The 27,748-nt window shown below is 50.6% G+C and overlaps 1 protein-coding gene across 4 annotated transcripts; it reads left to right on the top strand.

Annotated features, from left to right (window-relative positions):
- Window positions 1-25: 25 nt before the first annotated feature.
- On the top strand, window positions 26-27,487 carry TTC23 (tetratricopeptide repeat domain 23). Of its 4 annotated transcripts, none has more exons than XM_054713395.1 (12): window positions 26-64; window positions 1,606-1,805; window positions 2,305-2,428; window positions 3,546-3,696; window positions 4,352-4,477; window positions 9,081-9,258; window positions 13,293-13,398; window positions 17,451-17,578; window positions 18,065-18,214; window positions 21,421-21,543; window positions 25,527-25,609; window positions 26,900-27,487. In XM_054713395.1, the coding sequence occupies exons 2-12, from the start codon at window positions 1,626-1,628 to the stop codon at window positions 27,015-27,017; spliced, it is 1,467 nt and encodes a 488-aa protein (XP_054569370.1). In that variant the 5' UTR covers window positions 26-64; window positions 1,606-1,625; the 3' UTR covers window positions 27,018-27,487. The 4 variants fall into 4 exon arrangements, with proteins under 4 accessions (XP_054569370.1, XP_054569369.1, XP_054569372.1 ...); XM_054713394.1 differs by having other exon boundaries at window positions 26-307; XM_054713397.1 differs by lacking the exon at window positions 21,421-21,543 and having other exon boundaries at window positions 26-307.
- The last annotated feature ends 261 nt before the right edge of the window (window positions 27,488-27,748 follow it).

Raw genomic sequence — 27,748 nt, 5'->3', positions numbered from 1 at the left:
GCCCCGCCCACCTCCGACCCTCGCTTCCGGCTCCGGCTCCGGCTCCGGGCTCGCTGTCAGGAAGGTGTAGCTTTTTGCTTTTGGAGGGGGAAGGTGTGGTTTATCCGGGCTCCAACCTCAGAGGCCGCCGGGACCTCCTCTGCGCTCTCATTCGTGCATCCATTCAGGCATTCGTGCACGCACTGAATGTGTGCGTGGAGGGATTACAACAGTAATTGATGCCGGGCGCTTGTCGGGTTCCAGGCGGCGTGCTAAGAGCTGTGCATGGCTTACCTCTTGTAACCCTCACAGCAACCCCATGGCACAGGTACTACTGTTATACGCCTTTGACGGACGAAAAACGGAGGCTGGGTGGGTTTCGGCAACACGGCCAAGGTTAGGGAGCGAGCAGTGAGCCTGAGCGCCGGGTTTGCAGGGCCCGGCGGTGCGCGCTGATAGGTCCCTGCCAAAGGGGAGGCGGTAACCTGGTCTCTGAAATACCTGTTGTGAGGAAGGATCGCTAGAAAAAGACAGTGACATCTTCGTCATTTAAATATTGAGGCGGTTCCTAGCATGACCGAATAGGCCGTGAGTAAATATTCCTATATCAGGCAATAAAGACATCAAAGGAAGAGAGCTTTATGTTGGTTTAAAAAAAAAGAAAGAAAAATCCAAGAATTCTTAGGGAAGTTTTTATTTTATTTTTTTAATTAATGTCTTTATTGATTAAGGTATCACATATTTGTCCTCATCCCCCCATGCCCATCCCACACCCCTCCCACGCATGCCCCCACCCCCTTGTTGTCCTTAACCACTGGTTAGGCTCATATGCATGCACACAAGTCCTTTGTTTGATCTCTCCCCTTTACCCCCACCCTCCCTCTGATGCCCGACAGTCTGATCGATGCCTCCTTGTTTCTGGGTCTGTTCTTGTTCATCAGTCTATGTTGTTCATCATTTCCCCTAGATGAGTGAGATCATGTGCTACTAGAAATACACTTATAAGAACCGAAAATGAGACAAGCAATAATGGTTATGCTGACAGGCAAATGAATCAGTCTGTAGTGAGTTTCTTTCTGGGCCACAGTTCTTTTGAGACCCAATTTCAATGTCAAACAGTTCCTTATGTGTACATGTCAGCAATGACATTTCAGTTCTGGATGGTGGACAGATGGTGATAATGCAGGTCCGACTCTCTCTGGTGGGAAGTTTTTTTAAAAAAAACATACTAATATTTTAAATACCTTGTTTGGTAACATGGCCACTTTCTTTTTTATTTTTTAAAATATATTTTTATTGCTTTCAGAGAGGAAGGGAGAGGGAAAGAGAGAGAGAGAGAAACATCAGTGATGAGAGAGAATCGTTGATCGGCTGCCTCTTGTACGCCCCCAACCTGGGAATGGAGTCCACCACCCTGGCATGTACCCTGATCGGGAATCCAGCCGTGACCGCTTGGTTCATAGGTCATCGCTCAACCACTGAGCCACGCAGGGTGGGCGAGAATGCTTCTATTTTCAAAGAAGTCGTGAATATAGTGTTGAAATCTTCCTGGAGCCTCAGTTTCTAGGGAAAACGTCGACATGAAAAAGATCACTTAACACATCTCTTTTTTTATTTAAAAACCAGAGGAAAATGTCTATAAGAACATGGAAGAATCACAGGAAACCCACATATCCAAGTACTTAGATGAAATTGTGGCTGCCGTCAGCATCACGCCGAGAAGGAAGTTCGCCAACAAGTTGCCTCAGACGGTCCTCTTCCAGCCTCCCCGGGAGAAACTCCAGCTCTGTGAAGAGAAAGCAAAGTCCTACGCCAGCCGACACGAGGTAAGGAGCCTTCCTGCTCCAACCCTGTACACGGGTCATTGAGAAGGGCAATAGCTTAGGTTATGTTCCCAAGAAAATGTGTAGGTATATACACAATGGAATATTATTCAGCCATAAAAAGAAGGAAATTCTGCCCTGGCCAGTGTGGCTCAGTGGTTAATGTCGACCTATGAACAAGGAGGTTACTGTTTGATTCTCTGTCAGGGCACATGCCCGGGTTGTGGGCTCCATCCCCAGCAGGGGCGTGCAGGAGGCAGCCGACTGATGATTATCTCTTACTAGAGGCCCGATGCACAAAATTCCTCAGCCCTCGCAGCCCCGGCTTTGTCCGGAAGGACATCCAGAAGGTCGTTCTGCTGTCTGGTCTAATTAGCATATTACAGTTTTATTATTATAGATTGATGTTTCTCTCTCCCTCTTCATTCCTCTCTGAAATCAATAAAAATATACTTAAAAATAATTTTTTTTAACGGTAAGCCTGTTTTTTTTTTCCTTACAGTATAAGCAGGCGATCCAGGAGCTCGTACGCTGCGTAGCATTGACCAGGATCTGCTATGGCAGCTGCCACTGGAAACTAGCAGAGGCGTATGTTAATCTGGCCCAAGGCTACCTCCAGCTGAAAGGTGAGCTCAGCTCAGACCCAGGAGGCTCAGTTGGTTGGATTCTGCTTTTTTCCCCCCAAAATTGGACTAACATGTAACTGCAGGGATTAAATTATCTTGATCATTCTCCTCTGCACACATTGGGAAGCCGTCTCCCGTCACAAAGAGTCAGTAAGATTTTTTTTTATATGTCATGTATAAAAAAAGAGAAGGAAGATTTGGGCCCTTCGAGTTTTGTTTTTTAGGGTCTTAATAGTAGGGTTCTTGGGCCCAGCTGGCGTGGCTCAGTGGTTGAGCATCGACCTATGAACCAGGAGGTCACAGTTCGATTCCCGGACCAGGGCACATGCCCGGGTTGCAGGCTCAATTCCCAGTAGGGGGCGTGCAGGAGGCAGCCGATCCATGATTCTCTCTCATCATTAATGTTTCTCTCTCTCTCCCTCACTCTTTCTCTCTGAAATTAATAAAAATATATTTTAGGCCCTGACAGGTTTGGCTCAGTGGATAGAACGTCAGCCTGCGGACTCAAGGGTCCCAGGTTCAATTCAGGTCAAGGGCATGTACCTTGGTTGCGGGCACAACCCCAGTAGGGGGTGTGCAGGAGGCAGCTGATTGATGTTTCTCTTTCATCGATGTTTCTAACTCTCTCTCCCTCTCCCTACCTCTCTGTAAAAAATCAATAAAATATATTTAAATGTATATATGTATATGTGTATATATATATATAAATATATATATATAATAATTTAATATATATTTATTGTGGTTAATGTCGACCTATATATTTTATTAGCCAATAAAATATATTTAAATGTATATATGTATATATGTATATATGTATATATATATATATAGATTTTTTTTTTTTTAGAAAAATAGATAAATAAGAAGACCATTTTCAGGTAGAAATGATCTTATCTTGACTACAGGGTGGGGGGTGGAAATTTCATCTTCAGTACTAGGTATGAAACACTTTGGTTGCTACAGTCATGACAGTATTTCCTGCTGCCCCGTACCTCTCCCCTTGACAGTGAGTAGGTCGAGGAGGCCTCATTGGATTCCTGACCGTAAGTGACTAACTACATTCTTGCCCACTGAGATGATAGAGAAATTGAGACTTCCTCTTCCTTGTCCCCAGGACTGTCCCTGCAGGCCAAGCACCACGCAGAGAAAGCCAAAGAAATCCTCACCCACTCCATCGTGCCTCCCTATGACGACAACACGGATGTTTTCCGGTGTTCCATTGAGCTATTTCATACCCTGGGGAGAGCCCTACTCTCCCTTCAGAAGTATCCTTTTGGCCCTTGTCGCTGTGGCTCCGTGGGTAGAGCGTTGGCCTGCAGACTGAAGCGTCTCGGGTCGGATTCTGGTCAAGGCCATGTACCTCGGTTGCAGGCTAGATCCCCAGCCACGGTTGGAGCTTGTGCGGGAGGCAACCAATCAATGTGTCTATCTCACATCAATGTTTCTCTCTGTCTCTCCCCCTCCCTTTCACTCTCTCTAAAAAAAAAAAAAAAAATCTATGGAAAATATCCTGGGGTGAGGATTAACAACAATAAAAAAGTATCCTTTGGCCTCTGCTTACAAAGAGACATACTGTTCATGTTCCTTATATTTAACTAGAGGCCCAGTGCACGAAATTGGTGCATGGGTAGGGTCCCTAGCGGCTGCCGGCCGGGACCTTCCTCCCCCCCGCTCCGGCTGCCTGCCACCACCACCGCCAGCCGGGGTCTCCCTTCCTGCGGTTGGCCAGCCTGCCCCACCCCCTGGTCGAACTCCTGCTGGAGGGGACAATTTGCATATTAGGCTCTTATTATATATGATTCTCAAAGCTGACAGATGACCCAGGAAGGGTGATGGGAAGTGTATAGAGAGCCCAGGATGTCCAGGAACTCGGGTCCCGGAATCTAGAACCAAGGGTCATGTTTCCTGAACGCGGCTCAGATTTAAGGAGGCCGCAGAGAACCTGGCGAAAGCAGAGAGGCTTTCAAAGGAGCTGCTGCGATGTGGGAGGATCGTGAAGGAAGAGTGGATAGAAATCCAGGCTCGGATCAAACTGTCATTCGCGCGGTAAGTTTCCAGTGCGGGACTTTTCGTGAGCATTGACGGCTGGCGGTTCTTTGCGGGAAGACTCTGTCTCCAGGCAGGAAGTTTCTTGTTTTTTAAATCTGCCTTTATTGATTTCAGAGAGGAAGGGAGAGTGAGTGAGAGAGAGAGAGAAACATCAATGATGAGAGAGATTCATGGATCTGCTGCCTCCTGCACGCCCCCTCCAGTTTTTAGTATCTATAATTTAGTGTATAAATTACCCTTTAAGCCAATGATTATTCCCGTGATCTGTGTTTTAGTTGGAAGATATATGAGATTTTTTTTTTTTAGGGTGTTTGGGTGCCATTCCTGTCTGATTTTATGGTATTATAGACAGAAACATATTTGTACGGTACGGACCCTGCAATTTTTTACTGACGCTTCCTTTGGGATCTAGTCCAGGGCCAAGTTTCTGGAAGGTTCCCAGGGAGCTATTTGTCGTGTCTAAGGTTGCAATAAGTCTGCCTTAGGGTGACTCAGATTTATATTTTTGTTTATCTTTTGCGACTTTGATATAGTAGTTTTGAAGATAAGCGCACTTGAATTTTGACGCACAATGATTGGGCTGTTTAGCGCTGTCCATGGTTCTGCCAGTCATTGTTTTACGTAGTCTGATATATTCTGTTGGGTGGGATGTTAAAACAGCAGCATATCTTCTTTATTATTTTTATTTTTATTTATTAACTTGAGAGAGAGAGATTGATGAATTTCAGAGGGAAGGTGGGTGGATGGGGAGAGACTATCGGGGAGCTTATATGCATACATATATGCATAACCCATGGACACAGACAATAGTGTGGTAAAGGCCTGGGAGGGGCGGGGCCAGGATGGATGGGGAGGTCAGTGGAGGAAAAAAGGGGGGACATCTGTAATACTTTCAACAATAAAGGTAAATTTGAAACACTATAATAAAAAAAATAGAAAATAATAAAAAAATAAGTTGATGGTTACCTCTGGCAAGAAGGTCGAATAGATAAAACTGTGATATGTTCATCCAAAGAAAATGATCAGAGTGTTCCTATGGTTGACGTCTGGAGTCACTCTCACGAGCAGTGTTTGTGAAAGAAGCCAGACCCCCAAAGAACTCATCATACCATCTGATCGCATGGATGTAACAGGAGATGGTAGTGGTTGCTAAAGGCTACTAGTCCAGAATTGCTCCCTGCCCGGAAGTAGGCGTTCTATCGTGCACTGTAAGACAGGACACATGCAGATCAGAGGCCCCGGATCTGATGTTTGTTGCCATCTGTTGAGATGTGACTAATGTCATTTGTGCTTAATATTGAACAACGTTGCTGCAAAGTCAAGTACATGCCTTCCTTCCTCCACCCAGAATCCGGCACCTCCTCCCGGAGTGCTTTCCAGACGAGCAGTACCAAATCTCGCCAGCAGATGGCGGGCCTCGCACGCATCTGTCCTGAATTCCTAACAAATGAGTCCCCTTTCTCAGCTGTCCTCCAGTTACCTTGCATTTAGGGGAGTTGTTTTAAACTTCGCTACTTCTTTCTCCATCCTGAATCTTCACCTTGACCCAGTTCCTGGAACTCGCATGTTTCAACTGGTGGTTTCCATTCAATCCCTCGGCTTTGTTTCCTGGCTGAAGTGTGAATGTTCTGCCCAAACTGATCTGCTCTAGAAAGCAATGAGGCTTTGCCCTGCTGGCTCGCATTGCTCAGTGGTTAGAGTGTTGGCCCGTGCACCGAAGGGTCATGGGTTCCATTCCCATCGAGGGCACGTACCTTGATGGTTGCAGGTTTGATCCCCGTGAAGGAGGCAGCCAGCCAATCAATGTGTCTCTCTCCCATCGGTGTTTCTCTCTGTGTCTCTCTGCTCTCCCCCCCCCCCCGCTCTTCCACTCTCTAAAAATCAACAGAAAAAATATCCCCGGGTGCAGATAAAACAAACAAAAAAGAAAGCAAGGAGGTTTTGGATTTGTGCATTTCTGTAGTCACAGTCACAGCCACCAGGTCCAGGCCTTGGAGGTGGAAGGCCGGGATAATCCCTCGGGCAGCTCTCACGGGATTTGCGTTTCTCTTAAAAGGGTATCTTTTAGGTGCATCCACCTCCTCCATCTGCCTCGCCTTTTATGGTGCCCATCGGGCCAGGCCAGCTCTCGCCTCCTCGGGCAGGCAGATGCGTGCTGCAGAGTGACTCATGCTCCAGCCTCCCAGCCCTAACTGGGGCCTGCAGCTCCGTCCCGCGTACCTGTCCGCGTCCGTCCCAGCACCATTCCATCCAGTCATGCTTACTCACTTTGGAGAGAGAATCCAGCCATGTGTTCCGATTCCTGCCGGTTTTTTGTTGTTGTTGTTGTGTGTGTTTTGTTAATCCTCACCCAGGATATTTTTCCATTGATTTTCAGAGAGAGCGGAAGGGAGGGGGAGAGACAAAGTGGATTGAATGGTCCCTTCTCAGGAACATGAGAGTAAAACTTGTAAATCGCCTCCTGACTTTGCCTCTTAGACACGCCGTTCCCCTGACCCCTCTTCCGCGTGTCTTTTTGGGCACACGCACAACGTTATCTCTGAGGTGTGTGCCCAGAGTGGGACGGCGGTATGAGAGCCCGGCTGGCGTGGCTCCGTGGTTTGAGCGTCGACCTATGAACCAGGAGGTCATGGTTCGATTCCCAGTCAGGGCTCAATCCACAGTGTGGGGCGTGCAGCAGGCAGCCAATCAGTGATTCTCTCTCATCATTGATTCTCTCTCCCTCTCCATTCCTCTCTGAAATCAATAAAAAATAAAAAAAAAAAAAACACAAAAATACAGTATGAGAGATGTTTTCTGAGCAGAGGGGTTCCCAGTTCTGGGGAAGCACAGTGAAGTGTTCGCAGAGGCACCCCACTCAGTCTAGGACGTTAGACCAGAGCCAGGACTAAGATGAGCAATGGAAAAATATCCTGGGGTGAGGATTAACAAAACACACACAACAACAACAACAAAAAAAAAAACCTGCGGGAATTGGAACACATGGCTGGATTCTCTCTCCAAAGTGAGTGCCCAGGACACGCACGCCATTTAAGGAGCCTTGGAAACGAGAGGCCGATTCTCGCCTCCCTTGGCAAATGCTTCATCCTTTATGAGCATGAGAGGAAGAAGGTGATTTTTTTTCCCCCTTTACTCAAATATCTGTGGTATTGTCTGAGTTCTCGAGGTTCAATCCGGTGGAAAGAATCTGCAGTCATTTTGAAACTATGCGACTTGCTCTAGATTCTAGCCCAGAGGTTGGCAAACCTTTTCTGTAAAGTAGGGGTGGGGACTTTTTTTTCTGCCATGGGCCATTTGGATAGTTATAACATCTGCGGGCCGTACAAAATGATCATCTTAAAAATCAGCCTGCTCTATTTGGTCAAGCATTTAATTCACTCACCCCTAATGCCTTGGCAGGGCCTGACCAAATGATTTCAGGGGCCTTATATGGACGGCCCCCACCCCTGCTGTAAAGGCCCAGGCAGTAAGTATTTTATGCTTCGTCGGCCATAGGCCAAAGCAGCCGTGGACAATATGTAAACAAGTGGGCGTGGCTATGTGCCAATAAAACTTTATGTGTAAAAACAGTACATTTGACCCAAAGGCCATAGTTTGCTGCCTTCTGTGTTCAGTTATGTAATCTTTATGTAACCTTATTTTTCGACTAAGTGATATGTTACCAACCCTATGTTTCAAAGCCTCTTCAAAATCCAATTATTATATTCTAAGCTTTTTTAAAAAATATATATTTTGATTGATTTCAGAGAAGAAGGAAGAGGGAGAGAGAAACATCAGTGATGAGCGAGAATCATGGATCAGCTGCCTCCTGCACGCCCCCCCACTGGGGATCGAGCCCACAATCCAGGCATGTGCCCTGACCGGGAATTGAAATGGCAGCGCCCAGCCAACTGAGCCACACCCGCCAGGGCTAAATATCTCTTTATGTGTTTGTGTACATATAGATTAGATAGAAAGTTTTTGTGTAGCATGCAAAGTTATTTTTGTAATTTGCTTTTTCGCTTAGAATAGGCAGTGGATGTGCTTCCATATGGGTAAATATGGATCGGCATTACCTTTAATGGCTAAGTGGCATTCCGCGGTGTATGGATGTACTTACTGTAACCTGCTTGGACAATTGCCTGTTGGTGCAATTTAAGTGCTTTGTTCTTTTCCGCTATTACAGAGAATGCTTAGGTAAGCATTCTTACATGGAGATCTTCTTGTCTTGCCAGAGTACCTCTTCAAGATAAATTACTATTGGGCCCCCCCAGGCCAGCGTGGCTCAGTGGTTGAGCGTCAACCTGTGAACCAGGAGGTCACAGTCCGATTCCCAGTCAAGCCATATGCCTGGGTTGAGGGCTCGATCCCCAGCGGGGGGGCATGCAGGAGGCAGCTGATCCATGATTCTCATCATTGATATTTCTCTCTCTCTCTCTCCCTCTCCCTTCCTCTCTGAAACCCATTAAAAAATATATATATTTTTTAAAAAGTCATAGCTGGCTAGGAAACGAACCTGGACAACAGGGGTCGGAGAGCCAAATCCTCACCACCCAGACCACCTGTATTCCCAGCAATTTCCATTGTAATTATTGTAAAGACCGTCACTCTGATGTTTTAGGATGTATCAAGGCCGGAGGAAATTCGAAGAAGCTCTGCCCCACTACCAAGAGGCTCTGGAGCACACGGAGAGCAGCAGAGGGGAGAAGAGTCTTGAATGCGTGCCGGTGCTGAGGGAGCTGGCAGGCGCCGAGCGGGCCCTGAGGCTCCACGACGCGTCCATCAACCACTTCCTGCAGGTGAGCCGCAGCACGCCAGCTACCAGAGCTGTTCCAGACCCAGCGCTTTTCTCTTTCCTTTTTCATATTTTTTTATTGATTTCAGAGAGGAAGGGAGAGGGAGGGAGAGAGAGAAACATCCATGATGAGAGCGAATCATGGATCGGCTGCCTCCTGCACGGCCCCCACTGGGGATCGAGCCCACAACCCCGGGCACGTGCCCTGACCGGGAATCCAACCCAGGACCCTTCAGTCTGTGGGCCGACGCTCTAACCTCTGAGCAAACCGGCCAGGGCATACTTGTCAGGTTTGACCGGTGACTTTTCTTGTTGTTTATTCTTGAGGTTCAGAAAGATTAGAGAGTTGCAATAAAGACTTGCCGATTCCTGATCAAGGGGTCCCTTGGTGAAGTCAGAATAGCATGGGATTTGGAATGGGAAGATCTGACTTGGAGTTCGGATGCTCCTGTTTGATGAAAGAAGTCACTTAACCCCTCAAGCAGAGAAAAGGAAAGGGAGAAAGACCCTCACCCACTTCACAGAACCGCTCACGGGTTCAAGTCGGACAGGGCTTTGTGAGCCAGTGGGCGTGTTCCCAGCACAAGCTCCTCTTATGTGTCAGCGGCCGTCATTAGACATTGATCATGCCCCCCTTTTCTCTGGGGACATCCCCTGAGACAGAAAGGTCCAGGGTGGCCGCAGCTCTCCGAGGAAGCTCCTGCCTCCGAGCCATTTACCAGACGCACACAGAGAAAAGGGGGTTAATTACTTCCCGTCTTGTTTTTCACTCCGCATTCCTTCGCGGTGACCAGCACCCAGAGAGAAAAGACCTTTCATTTTCTGCAGAATGTAGAACAGTCCCCAAGCCTTTTAGGAACGGACCCAAGCAAGTGGAGAAAAATAGAGCCAGCCCCACTGAGCCACCGCGGGTGGACTCGAACCCTGACCTCCTGGTTCATAGGTCAGCGCTCAGCCACTGAGCCACGCGGGTGGGCGCCTGTCGGTATTTCCGAGAGGATACACGGGAAACAGTGGACAGCAGGGAGCTATCCGGAATCAGACTGGGAGTGGGGAGAAGAGAGAGTGCGGCTTACGGACAGCAGGGAGGGGGCATTGAAGTTGTTGTTTATTCTTTCCTACCACTTAGGGTTTTTTTTGTTTGTTTGTTTTAATATATTTTATTGATTTTTTTACAGAGAGGAAGGAGAGGGATAGAGAGTTAGAATCATCGATGAGAGAGAAACATCGATCAGCTGCCTCCTGCACACTCCCTACTGGGGATGTGCCCACAACCAAGGTACATGCCCTTGACCGGAATCGAACCTGGGACCCCTCAGTCCGCAGGCCTACGCTCTATCCACTGAGCGAAACTGGTCAGGGCACCACTTAGGGTTTTTAAAGTGACAGGCAGGTATTAGTGTTCCTATCTAAAAGCCTAGTTAAGTGTTAAGAGAACGCCTACTTGCAACCAAACCTGGACAGAAAACGCAAGCCCCCGACACATCTATTTTGGTGCTAACCCTTAGCGGAGTGGGGGGCAGGGCCTTCTCTCGCCAGCCCTTTGGAAGAGCTAAAATTGACCCCTGGAGAGCTGCCACGGAGGACTCTCTCTGACTATTAAAAGAAACTGGCTCAGGCCAGGGCCCTGAGAACTCGGTTTTCTACGGCCACGGGCACCCAGCGACTTCCCTTCCAGCTACTGCCCCGGGGACTCCCAGCTGCGTCTTGCTCTTAGCCGAGGTTCCCCCTCCCCCCACCCCTCCCCCCACTCCCCACTGCCCCGCTGTCCCTGTGGTGTGTGCGGCCCTGAAAAGCTTCCCTACAGTGAGCCCAGGGCAGAATCATCAACATGACTCCGTTGGCATGTGGAGTGGGGTAGGCTCGCCTCTCGCTCTCCTCCTCTCCCCACACACTGACCACGAGACCCCTTGCCTCCATCCCTGCGGCTCCTGCTGTCTTCACTTACAGGGAGCTGCTTTCCGGGGCGCCTGCTATTTGAAAAGCATCTCCAGTTGGCACTTCAGGCCAGGTGGGGGCGGGGTGGAGTGGGGGGGCGATGACTAATCGGGGCGTTGCCAAGACCACTTTCTCCCATTTGTCTCTATCCTTTAATAACAAAAGTAGTTCCAAAACAAGGGATGTCATTAGCATTTAAGAATATGAAATTCTGATGGTTCTAACACAGCAATGAGAGTCATGACCAGCAACCTTGACGTGGAGTAGCCCCGATCATAAAAAGTCTAGAGCTACCTACCGCCCACTGCCCAGCCGGTGTGGCTCAGCGGTTGAGTATTGACCCGTGAGCCAGAGCCAGGAGGTCACGGTTCAATTCCCGGTCAGGGCACATGCCCGGGTGGCGGGCTCGGTCCCCAGTGTGGGGCGTCCAGGAGGCAGCCGATCCATGATTCTCGGTCATCGTTGATGTCTCTCTCTCTCTCTCTCTCTCTCCTTCTCTCTCTCTTCTTCTCTGAAATCAATAAAAACATGTTTTTAAAAAAGTATATATATAAAGTGTGCAGCTCAAATATCAGTTGTTCTTCATCTGTTTGGCCTACTGTTTCTCTCCTTGAAACGCGTGGGATTTTGGTCTTTGTGTTCTGGCGATTTATTGGGCGCTATCTGCCCTCTCACGGCAGTGCATTGTGTGACTTGGTGTTTTCTGTCTGTTTCTTCCTGTACCGCCCTGCTTTCTGGCCCGCGCGTGTCCTGTAGCAGGCGACCTGTAAGTACCTGTGTATCGGATGAATGGACACGTTACTCATAGGCACTTGTAACCCCCCCTGCTGATAGGCAGGCGAGAAGTGACTTGACCGTTTCGTCCACACATATATTTTACATGTTTTTCCGTGAAGCGATGCACTTTGTGTTTTGCTCGCGAGGGTTCGTTATTGCTTTACGTCCCCCCAGATCGAAGGGTTGTGTTTTTTTCCCCGAAGGAATTTAAAAACCGGCTTTATTTTTAAGGACTGAGCTGTGCTCTGTGCCTGGGCCGCTCTCCCCGCCCAGTTTGCAGAGAATGCTGGCAAATGGACTCACTGGGACGAGGCATGGGGAGGGATCCAGGTTTCTGTGGGGGAGGCTGCTGACACGGGGGGGACCCCCGTGCTGAGCTGACCAGTGGGTGGAGGGTCTGGGCCTGCCCACTTCCTCTGCACAGCACCACCCTCCACCCCCACTTTTCTTTCTTTTTAAATCCTCACCTGAGGATATTTTTTCCATTGATTTCTAGAGAGTGGAAGAGAAGGAGCAGAGAGAGATGGAAGGGAGGGAGGAGGGGGAGAGAGAGAGAGAGAGAAATATCTACATGAGAGAGACACTGTGATGGGTTGCCTCCTGCACTTGCCCCTACTAGGGCTGGGCAACCTGCAACCCAGATATGTGCCCGTGACCAGGAATCGAACCCACTACCCTTTCGTCCCAGGGTTGCTGCTCTAACCACTGAGCCAAACCCTCCAGGGCAGCACTGACCCTTTTATTTATTTATTTTTAAATGTATATTTTACTGATTTTTTTACAGAGAGGAAGGGAGAAGGATAGAGAGTTAGAAACATCGATGAGAGAGAAACATCCATCAGCTGCCTCCTGCACACCTCCTACGGGGGATGTGCCCGCAACCAAGGTACATGCCCTTGACCGGAATTGAACCTGGGACCTTTCAGGCCGCAGGCTGACGCTCTATCCACTGAGCCACACCGGTTAGGGCTGCACTGACCCTTTTAAGTCCATCTCCTTCCTCCTGGAGACCCTCCCACCTCCTCTGCTGACACCCTTCTCCTCGGAACAGAGCCTTTGAAATAATTTGCTTACCGATGGGCCCTGGCCTCTGGCCGCAGCCGTGAGCCCTCGGGACTCAGTGCCCCATGCTTTCCCTCTCCCGCCACACACCGCTTTTAGAATCCATCGCCCCCAGAGTAGGTCGCTGCTTCCACCTCCATCACACTGTCCAGCTGGCTAGAACGTTCCTCGGCTCCCTGCTTATCGCCACGGGGACAGTGAGTTCCCTGCCGCTGCTGCCAAGCGTGGAAACCAGCCTGTTTCTTCTTCCCACGGCGACAGGCGCATCTCATCGTCCTGAGCGGAGAGCCGTCCGCAGAGGAGGCCGGGGAGTCCGCCCACTGTGTCGCCCGCGCCGCCGTGGCTTCCGGGAGGCCCGAGCACCACGGTGAGAGCCAGCCTTCCGTGGGTGGGTGGGTGGGTGGGTTGCGGGCAGGTGCTGCCTGCTGCCCGCCTGGCCTGCACACGTCCAGGCTTTGGGGATGGGCAGGGGACGTAGCTGTGACGCAGGCCCTGCGGGGAGCGGCCGAGGCGCTATCCAGGCATCTGAGCATCCCCAGGTCCTTAGATGTCTCTCTGTGCGCCTTCCTCCAGTCTTTGGTTCTCAAATCCAGCGAATCTGCACCCGAACGTGGGTAGCATAGAGCCTGAGGGAACCCGGGCTGGGCGCCCAGGGACGCTGCTCTGCTTTCAGAGGTGATCAGTTTTTATTTTTGTTTATTTTTTAAATATATTTTTATTGATTTCAGAGAGGAAGGGGAGAGAGAGAGAGATAGTAACATCCATGATGAGACAGTGATGGTAACATCATTGTCTCTCTCACATTGATGTTTCTCTCTCCCTCCCTCCCTCCCTCCCTCCCTCTAAAATTCAGTGGAAAAAATATCCTCGGGCAAGTCTTAACAACAACAAGAAAGTTAAGGCCAATAAATAGAAGGCAAAGATAAAAAAGAGTAATTAATGAGGGGAAATATCTCCTCTGGGGAATCTTCCCTAGCCTGCTTGCTGATTGCCCATGCAAGGCATTGCCCTCTGATGAAAAAAATGCCCCTGGCCCAGCAGCCGGCGCGCATCACGCTAATCCCCTTGCCCCGAGCCTTCCCCGCATTCCTTACACAGACAACGCTGCCCTAGAAGTCAGGCGGGACCCGGATTGCATAAGGCCTCCCTCGGCAGGCCCCCGGAATGCCATGAACCGGAGCCAGGCCGCCTTATCGACAAACTTGGTCTCAACAGCTCTCCCAGCCCCGCCTGCCAGGGGTCAGGGCTCTTAACTCTCCTTTCGAAGGATGTGAAGACGGAGTGGGCGGAAGCCAAGTACGTGTCAGTGTAAACTTACTTCGAGAGGCCCAGCAGGGAGGCCTTGTTTGGAAGTGGCCCATCTGCCGCCGGGCGCCAGGGGGCCGGGCAGCGCCGGGCACATCCAAGCTGAACGGGCTGTGCCCCCTCAGAGCCTCGGGGGCGGGGGTGGGTCCCTGGCTCTGGGGACCGACTCATGAGCGTGGGGTGCATCCTTTTTTTTTTCTTTTCTTTTTTTTAAATCCTCACCCGAGGATATTTTTCCATTGATTTTTAGAGAGAGGGAAAGACAGAAACGTCGATGCGAGAGAAACACATCGATTGGTTGCCTCCTGCACGTGCCCCGACCAGAGCGCGGGTAAGGAAGGGGCAGGGAGGGGCCTGCAACCGAGTACGTGCCCTTGACCAGAATCGAACCTGGGACCCTTCAGTCCACAGGCCGACGCTCTATCCACTGAGCCAAACTGGCCAAGGCTGGGGTGCATTCTTGAGGTACAGCTCCCTATGCACCAGTATGTTCCCGCCCCCCCACCCCCACCCCATGTCCTAGCCCAGTGGTCAGTAAACTCATTAGTCAACAGAGCCAAATATCAACCGTACAATGATTGAAATTGCTTTTGAGAGCCAAATTTTTTAAACTTAAACTATATAGGTAGGTACATTGTTATTAACTTAATTAGGGTACTCCTAAGCTGGCCTTTGCTAAAAACTCGAGGGGCCAAAGAGCCGCATGTGGCTCGCCAGCCGCAGTTTGCCCACCACAGGCCTAGCCTCTCCCACACTCCGCACAGTAGACGGGAAATAAGTGAGTATCAGGACCCAGGCCCTGGATCTTGATGACGTCTCCTCTTTTTCACCCTACACACGCCGCCCTCTTCCCCACTCTGCCTCCTGGGCTGCCTTCTCCGCCTGCCCCAGGCTGGGCCCGCTCCCTGCTGTTGGGTTACTGATGCTCCTTGGTCCCGTGTGCCCTAGAGAAACCGGAAGTCGGGAAGCCCCTGGCGTCCTCGTGCACTCAGCTCCCATGGGCTTCTGACAGGTGACAGGGCCACGTGGGCGCAGCCTCCGTCAGGTGTCCTTCCCCTCTTCCCGTGGCCCTCCTGAGCTGCCCCTGCTGCTGGGCACCCGTGGAAGCCAGTACTGGCCACACCCCCCACCTCTCTCCCCTCCTCCTCCTTCCTCCCCTCTCCTTCCTTCCTCCCCAGCCTCCCCACCCTCTTGACCCCCCTGTGCTCCTCCTCAGGCCCATCTCTCAGTACAGAATGCCCAGCCAGCCCGGGCCGGGCCTACTCTGAGCTCCCCAAGCAGATGTCAGCATCCATATATATTTTTAAAATATGTTTTTATGGATTTCAGAGAGGAAGGGAGAGAGAGAGAAACGTCCATGATGAGCGAGAATCCTGGATCAGCTGCCTCCTGCACGCCCCCCACTGGGTGGGGATGGAGCCACGCCCCAGCCCAGCCCTGCGACGCCCTCCCGGCATGCCCCGCAGGATCTTAGTGGGTTCAGTCCGCCTGCTGGGTGACTGTGCTCCTCGGGGTTCATGCCAAGCTGGGCTCTAAGACTTTCCATTTTCAAATCCCCTGGGGTCCTTAATGCTTCAGAACAGAGTGCAGTCTTTCCCAAGACCTTCACAAAGGATCATTGTTGCCCGGTACACACAGGCCTCCCTTTAAGTGCACGCTGCCCAGAGAGTTACAGGAATTGTTGTTGTTTTAATCTGTTTTTAAAATATATTTTAATTGATGTCAGAGAGGAAGGGAGAGGGGGGGAGAGATAGAAACATTAATGATGAGAGAGAATCATTGATCCGCTGCCTCCTGCCCGCCCCCTACTTGGGGATCGAGCCCACAACCCAGGCATGTGCCCTGACAGGGAATTGAACCCTGACCTCCTGGTTCCCAGGTTGATGCTCAACCCCTGAGCCACGCCGGCTGGGCTGCAGGAATTGGTTTTAATTAAAGACTCCAGCCCTGCCGGGTGCCCAGTTGTGATCCTGCATTCCTCATGCTCTCTGAGTGAAGTCACACAGACGGAACGGGGTCTGACGGGCCGAGAGGGGACCTTACACCGCCCTGCCCACGGGGCCGTGCTTCCTCCGTAGCCCTGACCCGCAGGCAGCCTGACCGTCCCATGGGAGTGAAACCAGGAGGAGATTGATGGCCTTGACCTGTGCCCCGAGGGCTCAGGTTTACAGCTAAGCCATGCTCCTCTGCTTTAGAAAGTGACTCATGCGCTGCCCAGGCCAGCGCATCGGGTTGCTGAAGATTCTAGAAGGGGTGTTCTGTTGGTGGTGGTGGTGTTTTTCTAGTGAGGGTTGTGTTTGTTTAAAATATTTTTAAAATATGTCTTTATTCATTTCAGAGAGGAAGGGAGAGGGAGAGAGAGATACAAACATCAATGATAAGAGAAAATCATCCATCAGCTGCCCCCTGCATGCCCCCTACTGGGCATTGAGCCCGCAACCAGGAATCGAACCGGCGACCTCTTGGTTCCTGGGTCGATGGTGAACCACTGAGCCACACCAGCCGGGAAAGATCCTTACTCTTCAAGAGGGCTTGGTTCCGTTCTTCGGCTCATTTCCGATTAGAGAACAGAACTCTCAGGCATACTCCACTCGTTGATTTTGAGACGTGGAATGTTGATGTCGGTAATGCCTTCAGAGCCAACAGAAAAAATGCCACATCATGCCCCGTTCGCTGTCATCCGATCATCAACGCAGGCAAAGTGAATGCAGAGTTTGAGCATTAAATTGCGATGAGTCAGCTGCAAGTAAAAGGGAAGGAATACTTTCCAGGCAGTAGAATTTTCTCCTACCAAGAGAAAAACAAAGTGGAGTAATACTCTAGAAATGCACAGACACCACCCCCCCCCCCCACATTGGCTCAGTGGATAGAGCGTCCGTCCTTGGACTGAAGGGTTCCAGGTTCGATTCCCAACCCGGTCAAGGGCACAGACCTCGGTTGCAGGCTCCATCCCCGGCCTGGGTCGGAGTGCGTGCAGAGGGCAACTAATTGATGTGTTTCTCTCACATCTATGTTTCTCTGTGTCTGTCTCCTTCCCTTCCACTCTCTCTAAAATTCAGTGGATTCAAGTCCAAGAGCCGTTTTCACAGTTGTTGTCATGATGCTTTACTTCAGATGTGGCTGAGCGGTACTTCCGAGAGAGCCTGGCTCACCTGAAGGATGCGGAAGGGATGGGAAAAGCCAAGTTCCTCTCAGTTCAAGATGAATATTGCCATTTTCTGCAAGGCGCTGGGCAAGAAGAGGTGAGTGAGTTTGGGCCACAGCTGGCCGGTTATCTGCATGGGCGACCCAGTTGATACCCAGAGGGCTACGCAACTCCCTCACTCTTCGAGCATCCAGTAGGCGTCTACTTTATGCAAGGCATGGATGAGGAAGGCCATGTGGCCACTGTCAGGCAGTGAGTTACATCATTTTCTTTCTTTTTTAATATATATTTTTTAATATATATATATATATTATTTCAGAGAAGAAGGAAGAGGGAGAGAGTGAAAGAGAGAGAGAGAAACATCAATGATGAGAGAGAATCATTGATCGGCTGCCTCCCGCACGCCCCCTACTGGGGATCGAGCATGTGCCCTGACCGGCAATCGAACCCTGCCCTCCTGGTTCCTAGGTCCACGCTTGACCACTGAGCCACGCCGGCCGGGCTACCTCGTTTTCTTAATGGGCACTGATCTTCATCAGCTTTTGAACATGTTTCACCAGACAGCTTTGTGTCCCTTTCACAGAGAGCGACCTCGATCCTGAGGGAGTCCCTGGAGGCCAAAGTGGGGGTGTTTGGTGACCTCAGTCCCGAGGTGGCAGAGACCTACCGGCTCCTGAGTGGCGCCGACCTGGCGCAGGGGAACCACAGCGGGGCCCACAAGAAACTGAACAAGGTAAACCTGGAGCCGACACTAATGCAGAGAGAAGCCCTCCTCCCTTCCTCCCTCCCTCCCTATGGGTCATCTCTCCCTCCCCATGCTCTCTCTATTTTTATATTTTTTAAAATATACTTTGATTATGGGAGAGGGAGAGAGAGATAGAAACATCAATGATGAGAGAGAATCATGGATTGGCTGCCTCCTGCACGACCCCACTGGGGATCGAGCCCACAACCGGGGCAGGTGCCCTGACCGGGAATTGACCTATGATCTCCTGGTTCATAGGTCGATGCTCAACCACTGAGCCACACCAGCCAGGCCACCATGCTCTTTTTAAATGGACCTTTCTAAGTGGTTTATTTAGGAAAGGTGACTTCACTTTCACAGTTGATCTAAACTAACACTTTTTCGGTAAAAGCTACAGTAATTCTCTTATACAAACATGTATATATCTTTTACTGAATTATCAATTATTTTGCCATGTAAAAACATTTTTAATTTTTATGGAGTGCAATTTATCTTTTATTTTATTGTACTCTCTCTGTGCACACAGTTTATAGAGGAATTTTTTTGTGTTCTTCTAGTACTTGTATATTTAGTTCTTTTTTATTTGAATGTATTGGGGTGACATTGGTTAAAAAAATTATATAGGTTTCAGAGGTACAGTTCTGTAACACATCATCTGTCTATTGTATTGGGTGGTCACCCCAAGTCAAGTCCCTTTTCATCACCAGTTTCTTCTTGAGTTTGGAGTTCATTTGCGTGGATGGTGTGAGGTACGGATCTAATGTTATTTTTTTTTTTTCTAAATGGCTACCCAGTTGTCCAGCACCTTTTGTTAAAGAGCCCAGTGGTCTGAGATAACACCTTCACCATATGCCACATTTCCACATGAACTTGAGTCCCTTTCTGGATTTCTCTTCTGCTCCACTGACGGCTTCGTTTGTGTAAATGCCAGCTCCTCGTTGGTTTTAAATTTAGAGATTTCATAGCATGGTTCAATAGTGGGAGGACTGGACACCACTCGTGGTGTCTCTGACGCTAGAATATCCGGTTTCCCCGGTGTTCTAGCATGTGGTGTTGTTGTTGTTTTCTTCCACATGAATTTTAGTGTTAACTTGTCTCGCTACATACCAAGTTTGGTGGTATTTTCTGGAGGATCGTGTTATTTATAAATGATCTTCAGGAGCACTGACGTCTGAATGGTATGGAGTCATTTCACATGTCATTATACTTGTTGATGTCCACTTTTGCATCATGTAGGCCCGTTTTTAAAGTGACCATTTCTGACCAGGTTGATTTCTAAGCATTTTGCCTTCTTTAATACTGTTGTCTATGGAGTTGTGTCCGCTGTTATGTGTATGTGACTGGTCATTTTTGTGTATGTGAGGACGACTGGTTTCTCGATGTGGATTTTATATGCTGCGCCTGCTTGCTTAAGGCTTTTCCTGCCTGAGTTAATTTGAGCCTTCTCTCAGGTTTCCAGGGCATATCCTGTTATATCATCTGCAAATCGTTTTACTTTCTGTTTTTCAGCTCTGGTGGCGCTGCCTGATTTCTCTTGTCTAATCGCACCGGTTCCTACCTCCAGGACAATAATGAATGGTAGTGGAGGTAGTAGGCGCCCTTGTCTTGTCCTGATCTTAGTGGACATGCCTCTAGTGGCTCTTCATTTAGTGGATGCTGGCTTTGGGACTACGGTTTCTATATTTTTATTATGTTAAGGAAGTAGACATCATGTGGTTTATTTTGTTTTTTTAACTAGAAATAAGTGTTGGATTTTATCAAATTTTTTTTAGCATCGGTGGAGATAATCAGATGACTCTTCTTAGATCACTTAATATGCTATATTTTATTCTAGTATTAAACCAACCTTGCATTCCTGGAATAAATGTGCGTGGTTATATTGAATTATATTCTTAATATGAGGTAGATTCTGTCTGCTAATATTTATTTTACGATTTTTGCACCAATATTTATAAGTGATATTTAAGTATCAATGTTATATTTGCTTCATAAAAATAGTATGGAAGCTTACCTTTATTTCCTTTTTTTTTTAACTTTTTTATTGAATGTATTGGGGTGACGTTGGTTAATAAAATTACGTAGGTTTCAGGGGTACGGTTCTATAATGCATCATCTATGTATTGTATTGTGTGTTCACCACCCCAAATCAGGTCTCCTTCCTTACCTTTATTTCCTGTGCACTGAAGGAATTTATGCAGCGTTAAAACTATCGGGTGTTTGAAGTTTTGTACTTCTGTGAAACTCTTCAGGCCTGGTGCTTCTTTTAGGGGGAAATTCCTTGACAGTTTTCTCTGTTATACAAAAACTTGATTTGTTGAAGCTTTTGATCTTTAATGGGGTCATTTTGGTGTATTTTTCTAGGTAATTACCTATTTCATTTACATTTTCAGATTGATTTGCATAGAGACTTGCAACATAGTCTCGTGAATTTTTTAAATTTCTATTTTTTAAATAGTTACCTTCCCATTGTAACATCTCAGTTTTACATTTGGATTTCTCTCTCTCTTGTTTTTTTTCTGGACTGGGTTGGGGGAGCGGGGGGAGTAGGGAGAGGTTTAGGGAAGGGTGTTTAATAAGTAGTCCTGAAAAAGAGGGTAGCCTGGGGGAGGCCAGCATCCCCAGGTTGGAAATGGGGTGGAAGAGGAGGCGGGGGGCTGGAGAGTACAACCCACTGAAGAAGCAGAGAGTGCCTGGGGAGGACTGTCTGTCAGGGAGCACCAGGAAGGCGTGGGCAGGGCTCGGGGCGCAGTTCCTAGGTTAAGGGGCTGAGACTCGATCCTTTAGGTGACTGTGCCAACGATGGGCTCTGAGGCCGAATCCAGCCCCCTCCCGGCTTTCCTATGGCCCACGAGTTTACTCTTTTATTAATTTCTTTTTTATATATATATTTTTATTGATGTCCGAGAGGAAGAGAGAGGGAGAGCGAGAGAGAAACATCCATGATGAGAGAGAATCATGGATCGGCTGCCCCCTGCACGCCCCCTACGAGGAGTCGGGCCCACAACCCGGGCCTGTGCCCTGACCGGGAATCAAACCGTGACCTCTTGGATCTTAGGTCAGCACTCAACCACTGAGCCACACCAGCCGGGCTGGCCCCCAAGTTTAAAATGGTTCCTACCGCGCCCGGCGGGCTGTGGAGGGGGATCCTGCCGTGCACCCATGATGCATCTGTCCTCTGAACATTTGTGTTGCAGTTGTCCTGGAGAAGGATGATGGTAGCTTGCTCCAAGACAGTGGCCAGGGGATGGAGCAGAGTCGTGGGGGAGTCGAGGGGTGTCGATAAGGATAGAGAGCTCACGGCACTTGGCAACACAGAGGTGAGGAGTGAGGGCGCGGCCAGGCTCCCCAGGCCCCAGGCCCAGGGAGAGCAGCGGAGTGAGTGGCAGCACCTGGGTGCCCCCGCCCCCCTTTCTCGCTCATCTCCATGTCCCTCCTTGTTCCCGCCTTACCTGTTTTCCGCTCATGGGAACCTTCCTGCCCTCCTGTGCACAGCGCACAATGAGTGCTCCTCCAGGTAAGGGAGCTGCAGGGGTGTGTGTGCATGTGAGAGCGGAAGAGAGAGAGAGAGATGTACCACCATCACCTCCCCACCTGGTGCTGCTCACCTGGCTGACCCCCCCCCCCCCCCGCCCCGCATCCTGCGCGTCTCCACTCGAATGTGAGGCTTCACTGACCCAGGTACCCTCTGCCACCACCGGCCTCCCCCTCAGTTTATTCTTTCACAGCCCATGTTCTTTTCTTTTTAATTTATTTATTTAAGATTTTATATTTGCTTCATAAAAATAATTTGGAAGCTTACCTTTATTCTTTTTTTTTTTTAACGTTTTTTTTTTTTTAATGTATTCTGGATACTCAGGATTTCAGGGTTTTGTCCACTTAAAGAAAAGTGAGAAACTCCCCCTCGAGGCTGGTTTCCAACAGGGGCTTCCCTGGAGGAATCGAGAAGCCCAGAAAACCTTCGCCGTGGCCGGGAGGGGGGGGGGGGGGGCGGTGTGCTACCGCAGGGGCTGGGGCCCTTGGACTTCGCGCAGCGCCTGGCGCCCGGTGGGTCCCGTTAGCCTTTACCGGCTTTGTCTCCGTCGAGTCAGTGTCAGTGTCGAGGTCTTGATCAACAGAATCGAAGTGCATCCTTCGCCCAGTGCTTAAGCACATTTCCCCAAGAGCAGCGGAACATTGAAAAAGCCGACCTCTGGTTCTTAGAGTCACGTGGCTGCTCAGCTTCGGGCTCAGTTGCCCAGCTTCGCAAAAACACTTTCCGGGAAAAGCCAGGAAGGGGTTAGGTCCTTTAGAAGAAAATCCATTTCCGTTCCCGGACGGACGGACGTTTCCTGTCTGGGCATCTGGAACGGCTGTCGTCACACGGGGATGGCACGGACCGGGGTGTTTCTCTCTCTCCCGGCTGACATCCGGAGCATCTCTCACGTCAGCTGGAACTCTGAGCAGATCTGCTTAGTGAGGATAAATAGCCCTTTAAAAAAACCAATCCATTCATTCTAGGAAGACAGGAGTCCGGATCGGGGTGGAGGAGATGGGAGGGAGCTGGGGCTCGCCTCTCTCTGGACTGATTCTGGGAAAGGGTCCTTTTATCCGCCCACAATCCCCGCGCCCTCCTAGCGCGGTGCCCGCCGGGAAAACGGTGAGCGCCCACGGTCAGGGGTAGAGGAGGCGAGAACTGGCAGAAGAAGACCAGCTGCCTTCTCCTTCCTGGGGACGGCGCCTGCGCTCACTGTTTGTCAGACGTAAAACGTGACCCCCAGGAAGTGCCCGCTCCTGCCCGTGCCCGCCCCCTACCGGGTGACTGCTACCCTGCACTTGACATCATTCCCACACTGTATTTTACTATGGTTTTTACGTGTTTTTTTTAAGCTTCATATACATTATATATAAAATGTGCATATTTTATCTATATAATTTGCATTCATCTGCAATTTGCTCTTTTCTGCCTATAATCATGAGATTCATCTACATGGACACACACACACCAAACGTGTATGATATCACGCATGTACAATCCATGTGCATGTTACAGGTTAGTCGTCTATTAGCCGAGTTACCAAATGGCTCTATGACTCTCAGTCTGTATAAAGGCGTGCTTGCTCATTCATTTCTCTGACAGGCCTTGGTTTTGCCATTGTCAGGCGATTCGTTTTGCAATCCGACAGGTGAAGGGCGACCTCAGAGAGCTTTTAGGTTCTAGTTTCTGGTTGCCTGTGAGATTGAACATGCTTATCCGCTGTTCTGTTTTTCAAGGTCTTTGGATAATCCTGAAATATCTTGCGATCACTTTTCCGTAGGGAGGTTGTGTTCGTTTCTCTCATTACCTTGTGGGAGTTCTTGATCTGTTGGGCATGCTCATCTTTTCTCCGCCTTGTGCAGTGTTCCCTCCCCGAGTCCGTATACTTTGCTTAAGGTGAATTCTGGTGCATAAATGTTTTGAGTTGTGAATGTTCAATGTAGTTAACTTTTATAAATCAAATCTTTGGGTTCATCCAGATCTTGTCCAAGAACTGCTTCTCCATAAAGGTCGGCTCCAGTATTTTCACCTAAAAGTTCCAATTTTTGCCATTTCTTACTTAGCTCTTCCATCAGCCCGGGGTTCCTTGCTGGGCTTCGCATGGGGCAGGGGTCCATTTCCTTCCAGTTCCATCCATTCACGAGCTCAGCTCTCCCTCGCCGACCCCTCAAGGTCACTTCTCTTCTGTCATCTGTCATGTTGGACTCTCTGCCATGTCCCATTGGTCTGCTTGTCTCGCCCTGGATGAGAACGCACTGCCTTCATTACTAGAGTTTCATGAAGGTGGTGATGGGGAATCAGTTTCCTCCACCTCGCTCTTCTTCAAAGTTACTTTGCCCGTTTGGGGGCACAAATTGAATCTTTATCTTCCCCTTGAGTTTTCCCTGGCCAGGTGCAAGCAGTCAAATGGTAGGATAATAAGCAGAATAAAGCTGAATATTTAACTCCTCAATAAGTGACTCCCTAGGAAATTGCTGTGTAGTAATGATTACAGAAAGCCCATAGAAAATAGAACAATAGTTTGTTGATTTTGAGAGAGAGAGAGGAAGGGAGAAGAGAGAGTCATCGCCGTGAGAGAGTGTAACATGGATCGGCTGCCTCCTGCACTCCCCCCACTGGGGATCGAGCCCACAACCCGGGCATGTGCCCTGATCTGGGAATCGAACCGGCAACTTCTGGGTGCACAGGGCGACACCCAACGAACTGAGCCACACTGGGCAGGGCACAACACTTCTTTTTTTTTTTTTAAACTTGTCTGGGCTGTAGCAAGGGTCATTCAAAAATACAAACTGGACACCATCCTCTCATGAATACCAATTCTCTTGCCTTTATTTTTAAAAATAGTACTTTTGAAACATGTTTTTGCATGCAGGTTGTCACAGAGGGTTCTATAACAGTGCTAGAGCTGTACACTTGTTTCCAGGATCTCTCGGAACATCCAAGTTGAAGGTCAGACGGTCCCTAGCATTCACAGTGAAGGTCAGACGGTCCCTGGCATTCACACTGAAGGTCAGACGGTCCCTGGCATTCGCACTGAAGGTCAGACGGTCCCTGGCATTCGCACTGAAGGTCAGACGGTCCCTGGCATTCGCACTGAAGGTCAGACGGTCCCTGGCATTCGCACTGAAGGTCAGACGGTCCCTGGCATTCACACTGAAGGTCAGACAGGCCCTGGCATTCACACTGAAGGTCAGACAGGCCCTGGCATTCACACTGAAGGTCAGACAGGCCCTGGCATTCATATGGAAGGTCACACGGTCCCTGGCATTCACACTGAAGGTCAGACGGTCCCTGGCATTCACACTGAAGGTCAGACGGTCCCCGGCATTCACACTGAAGGTCAGACTGTCCCTGGCATTCACAGTGAAGGTCAGACGGTCACTAGCATTCATATGGAAGGTCAGACGGTCCCTAGCATTCACACTGAAGGTCAGACGGTCCCTGGCATTCACACTGAAGGTCAGAAGGTCCCTGGCATTCACACTGAAGGTCAGACGGTCCCTGGCATTCACACTGAAGGTCAGACGGTCCCTGGCATTCGCAGTGAAGGTCAGACGGTCCCTGGCATTCACACTGAAGGTCAGACGGTCCCTAGCATTCACACTGAAGGTCAGACGGTCCCTGGCATTCACACTGAAGGTCAGACTGTCCCTGGCATTCGCAGTGAAGGTCAGACAGGGGTCTGTGACTGAAGCAGTCTCTCTCCCATTCTCGGGAGCCTCGTCCTGCTGCTGCACGCTCTCCGGGATGTTTCCTCCCTCACGATGACTGCTTGGTGTTCTGCAGTGTCTCCAGATTCAGACCCTCCTGTACGGACCGCAGGACAGGCGGACGCTGGCCACCCAGCAGGCCCTGGACGTGCTGTCCAAGTGAGTCGGCGTTCCCTCGCTGTTCCCCTGGGCACCTCACTCCTCGCTCGTCCGGAACCTCCCAGGAAGCCGGTCTGTGGGGTTCTGGGGAAGTGTCCGTGCGTGGAAAGCTGTGTCAACTTCCTGTTACTCAGACACCATGCAAGACCAGCTCCTCGGAAGCCCAGCTGTGAAATGCCTTCCTTGCCCCGATCCCGAGGAGGAATTAGCTCTTGAAACAGGAGCTGGGATGCGTCCTCCTGCCGACCAGCCGCCTGCAGGTCACCTGGTCTTGCTGGGGGATGCTGGCTCCCAGCACTGCCTGGGGCTCCCCCCGAGCTCCTGGGGTGCCCATCAGGATGGGAGCCTGAGAGCCCTCTGACTTCACCCACATCTTTCTTTAAGGTTTAAATTCTGATTATATTTTATTTTTTAATGTATTTTTATTGATTTCAGAGAGAAAGGAGAGAGAGAGAAAGAAAGAAACATCAATGATGAGAGAGAATCATTGATCGGCTGCCTCCTGCATGGCCCCACACTGGGGATCGAGCCCGCAACCCGGGCATGTGCCCCTGACCGGGAATCAAACCGTGACCTCCTGGTTCACAGGTCGAAGCTCAACCCTGAGCACAGCCAGCCGGGCCGCCCACCTGTTTCTTAGGAGGCCCCAGTTCTGCTGTGGAGACTCCCCACCTCACACAGCCTGTGTTCCCAGAGGGCCCGTGGACCCGCTGCCAGATCCCCACTCATGGAAGCTCCCGATTCGGACACAGCCAGCGGGGGCGCTGCTCTGCGCTCCAGGCCCCTTAGCACAGGGAAGATGAGCCACTAAGGCAGGGGTGGGGAACGTCCGGCCCGCGGGCCATAAAAGACCCAGGAAATCCTTTGTTCTGGCCCTGCCAGGGTATTAGGAGTGAGTTCATTAAATGCTAGAGCCAATATGGCAGGCTCATGTTTAAGCTGATCATTCCTTATGGCCCGTGAAGGATGCTATAAACATCCAGATGGCCCTTGGCGAGAGAAGTCCCCACCCCTGCACTGAGGCCTCCAGCCCAGCCTTCCTGCTCCTGTTCGGCTCCGTCAAGGTCGGCTCCCGGCTCCGAGGGAGGGGTCACAGGACTGAGAAAGCACCTTGCCTTTGAGGTCCCCATGCCCCGGATCTCCTCCCACCCGCACCCCCTCCTGAGGCTCCTCCATGAAATCTAAACGGGCCGCTGCTGGGCTGTCCCACAGCAGCCAGGGGGAGGGCGGAGGGCACGCGGGGCGGGGGTCCCACGGGCGCCCCACTCACCGCCCTCCGCTTGCTCGCAGGGCCCCCGAGATGGCCACCGTGAAGCTGAGGTCGGCCCCGAGAGCCAGACCGGCCTTCTGCCCCGGCGCGGCCCAGCACGCGGCGCCCGGGAGGGCCAGGCCCCACGCGGCGGACTGAGACGCACCGCACCCCAAGGACAGCTGGGCAGGCCCGGGCGCTGGCCACACGCCTCCCCAACCGGGAGGTGGCATCAGCAGGCACCGTGCCAGTCCTCAAGGCGGGCTGGGCCCCCGCGCCTCCGGGCCGTGCTGGCAGGGCGTGGCCTTTCTTGGCCTCTGGTGCGCCCAGAAGCCGTTCCCTCTTTACCTCCGAAGTGGTTCTTCCTGCCAACAAACACCTTTCCCCATCAGCACGACGGTGGCCCGAGGGCTCCTCTCCAAGAGGTCAAGGCTTCCCACGCGGGGGAAAGAGACTCGGCATCTCACTGCGCACACACAGCCACAGCCCCGGTCAGGGGTCCGATTTGGAGCAGTTCAATGCTGGGAAAAGCCCTTTCTCACGGGAAGGTGATGGGGATGGAGAATAAAACGCTGATAAGAGCTTGAAGGTGCTGGAGTCGGTATGTGTGGGCGGTGCTTCCTCTCCCGCCCCCCATCCTCTTCCCCCGGGCTGCAGGCTGGTGCCCTCGCCCCAACCCACTGTGGTTCCATCTGACAGGCCACCTCAAGAATCCATGGGGAAAACAAAGCAAAAGATCCGAGTGACAGGGTACAGGGAGGCAGGGTCCCTGTCCTCCTCAGGCGCCTGACAGTGACCACACAACCCCTCTCACATCCGCCCACCCCAGACGGCCTGTGGCATGAAGGCCGCGTGGGAAGAAGCGGCAGGAGGCAGTCACCACTCGCCAC

The sequence above is a fragment of the Eptesicus fuscus genome, chromosome 25, assembly GCF_027574615.1.
Source record: "Eptesicus fuscus isolate TK198812 chromosome 25, DD_ASM_mEF_20220401, whole genome shotgun sequence".
Taxonomy (NCBI): Eukaryota; Metazoa; Chordata; class Mammalia; order Chiroptera; family Vespertilionidae; genus Eptesicus; species Eptesicus fuscus.
This window is presented reverse-complemented; position numbering and strand designations above follow the sequence as displayed.

Excerpts from the sequence above, each read along its gene's own strand:
- TTC23 (XM_054713395.1), top strand. The coding sequence starts at position 1,626 with ATGGAAGAATCACAGGAAACCCACATATCCAAGTACTTAGATGAAATT. Across the intron at positions 3,697-4,351 it reads GCCCTACTCTCCCTTCAGAA|ATTTAAGGAGGCCGCAGAGA; the intron begins GTATCCTTTTGG and ends AACGCGGCTCAG. Across the intron at positions 9,259-13,292 it reads CCATCAACCACTTCCTGCAG|GCGCATCTCATCGTCCTGAG; the intron begins GTGAGCCGCAGC and ends CCACGGCGACAG.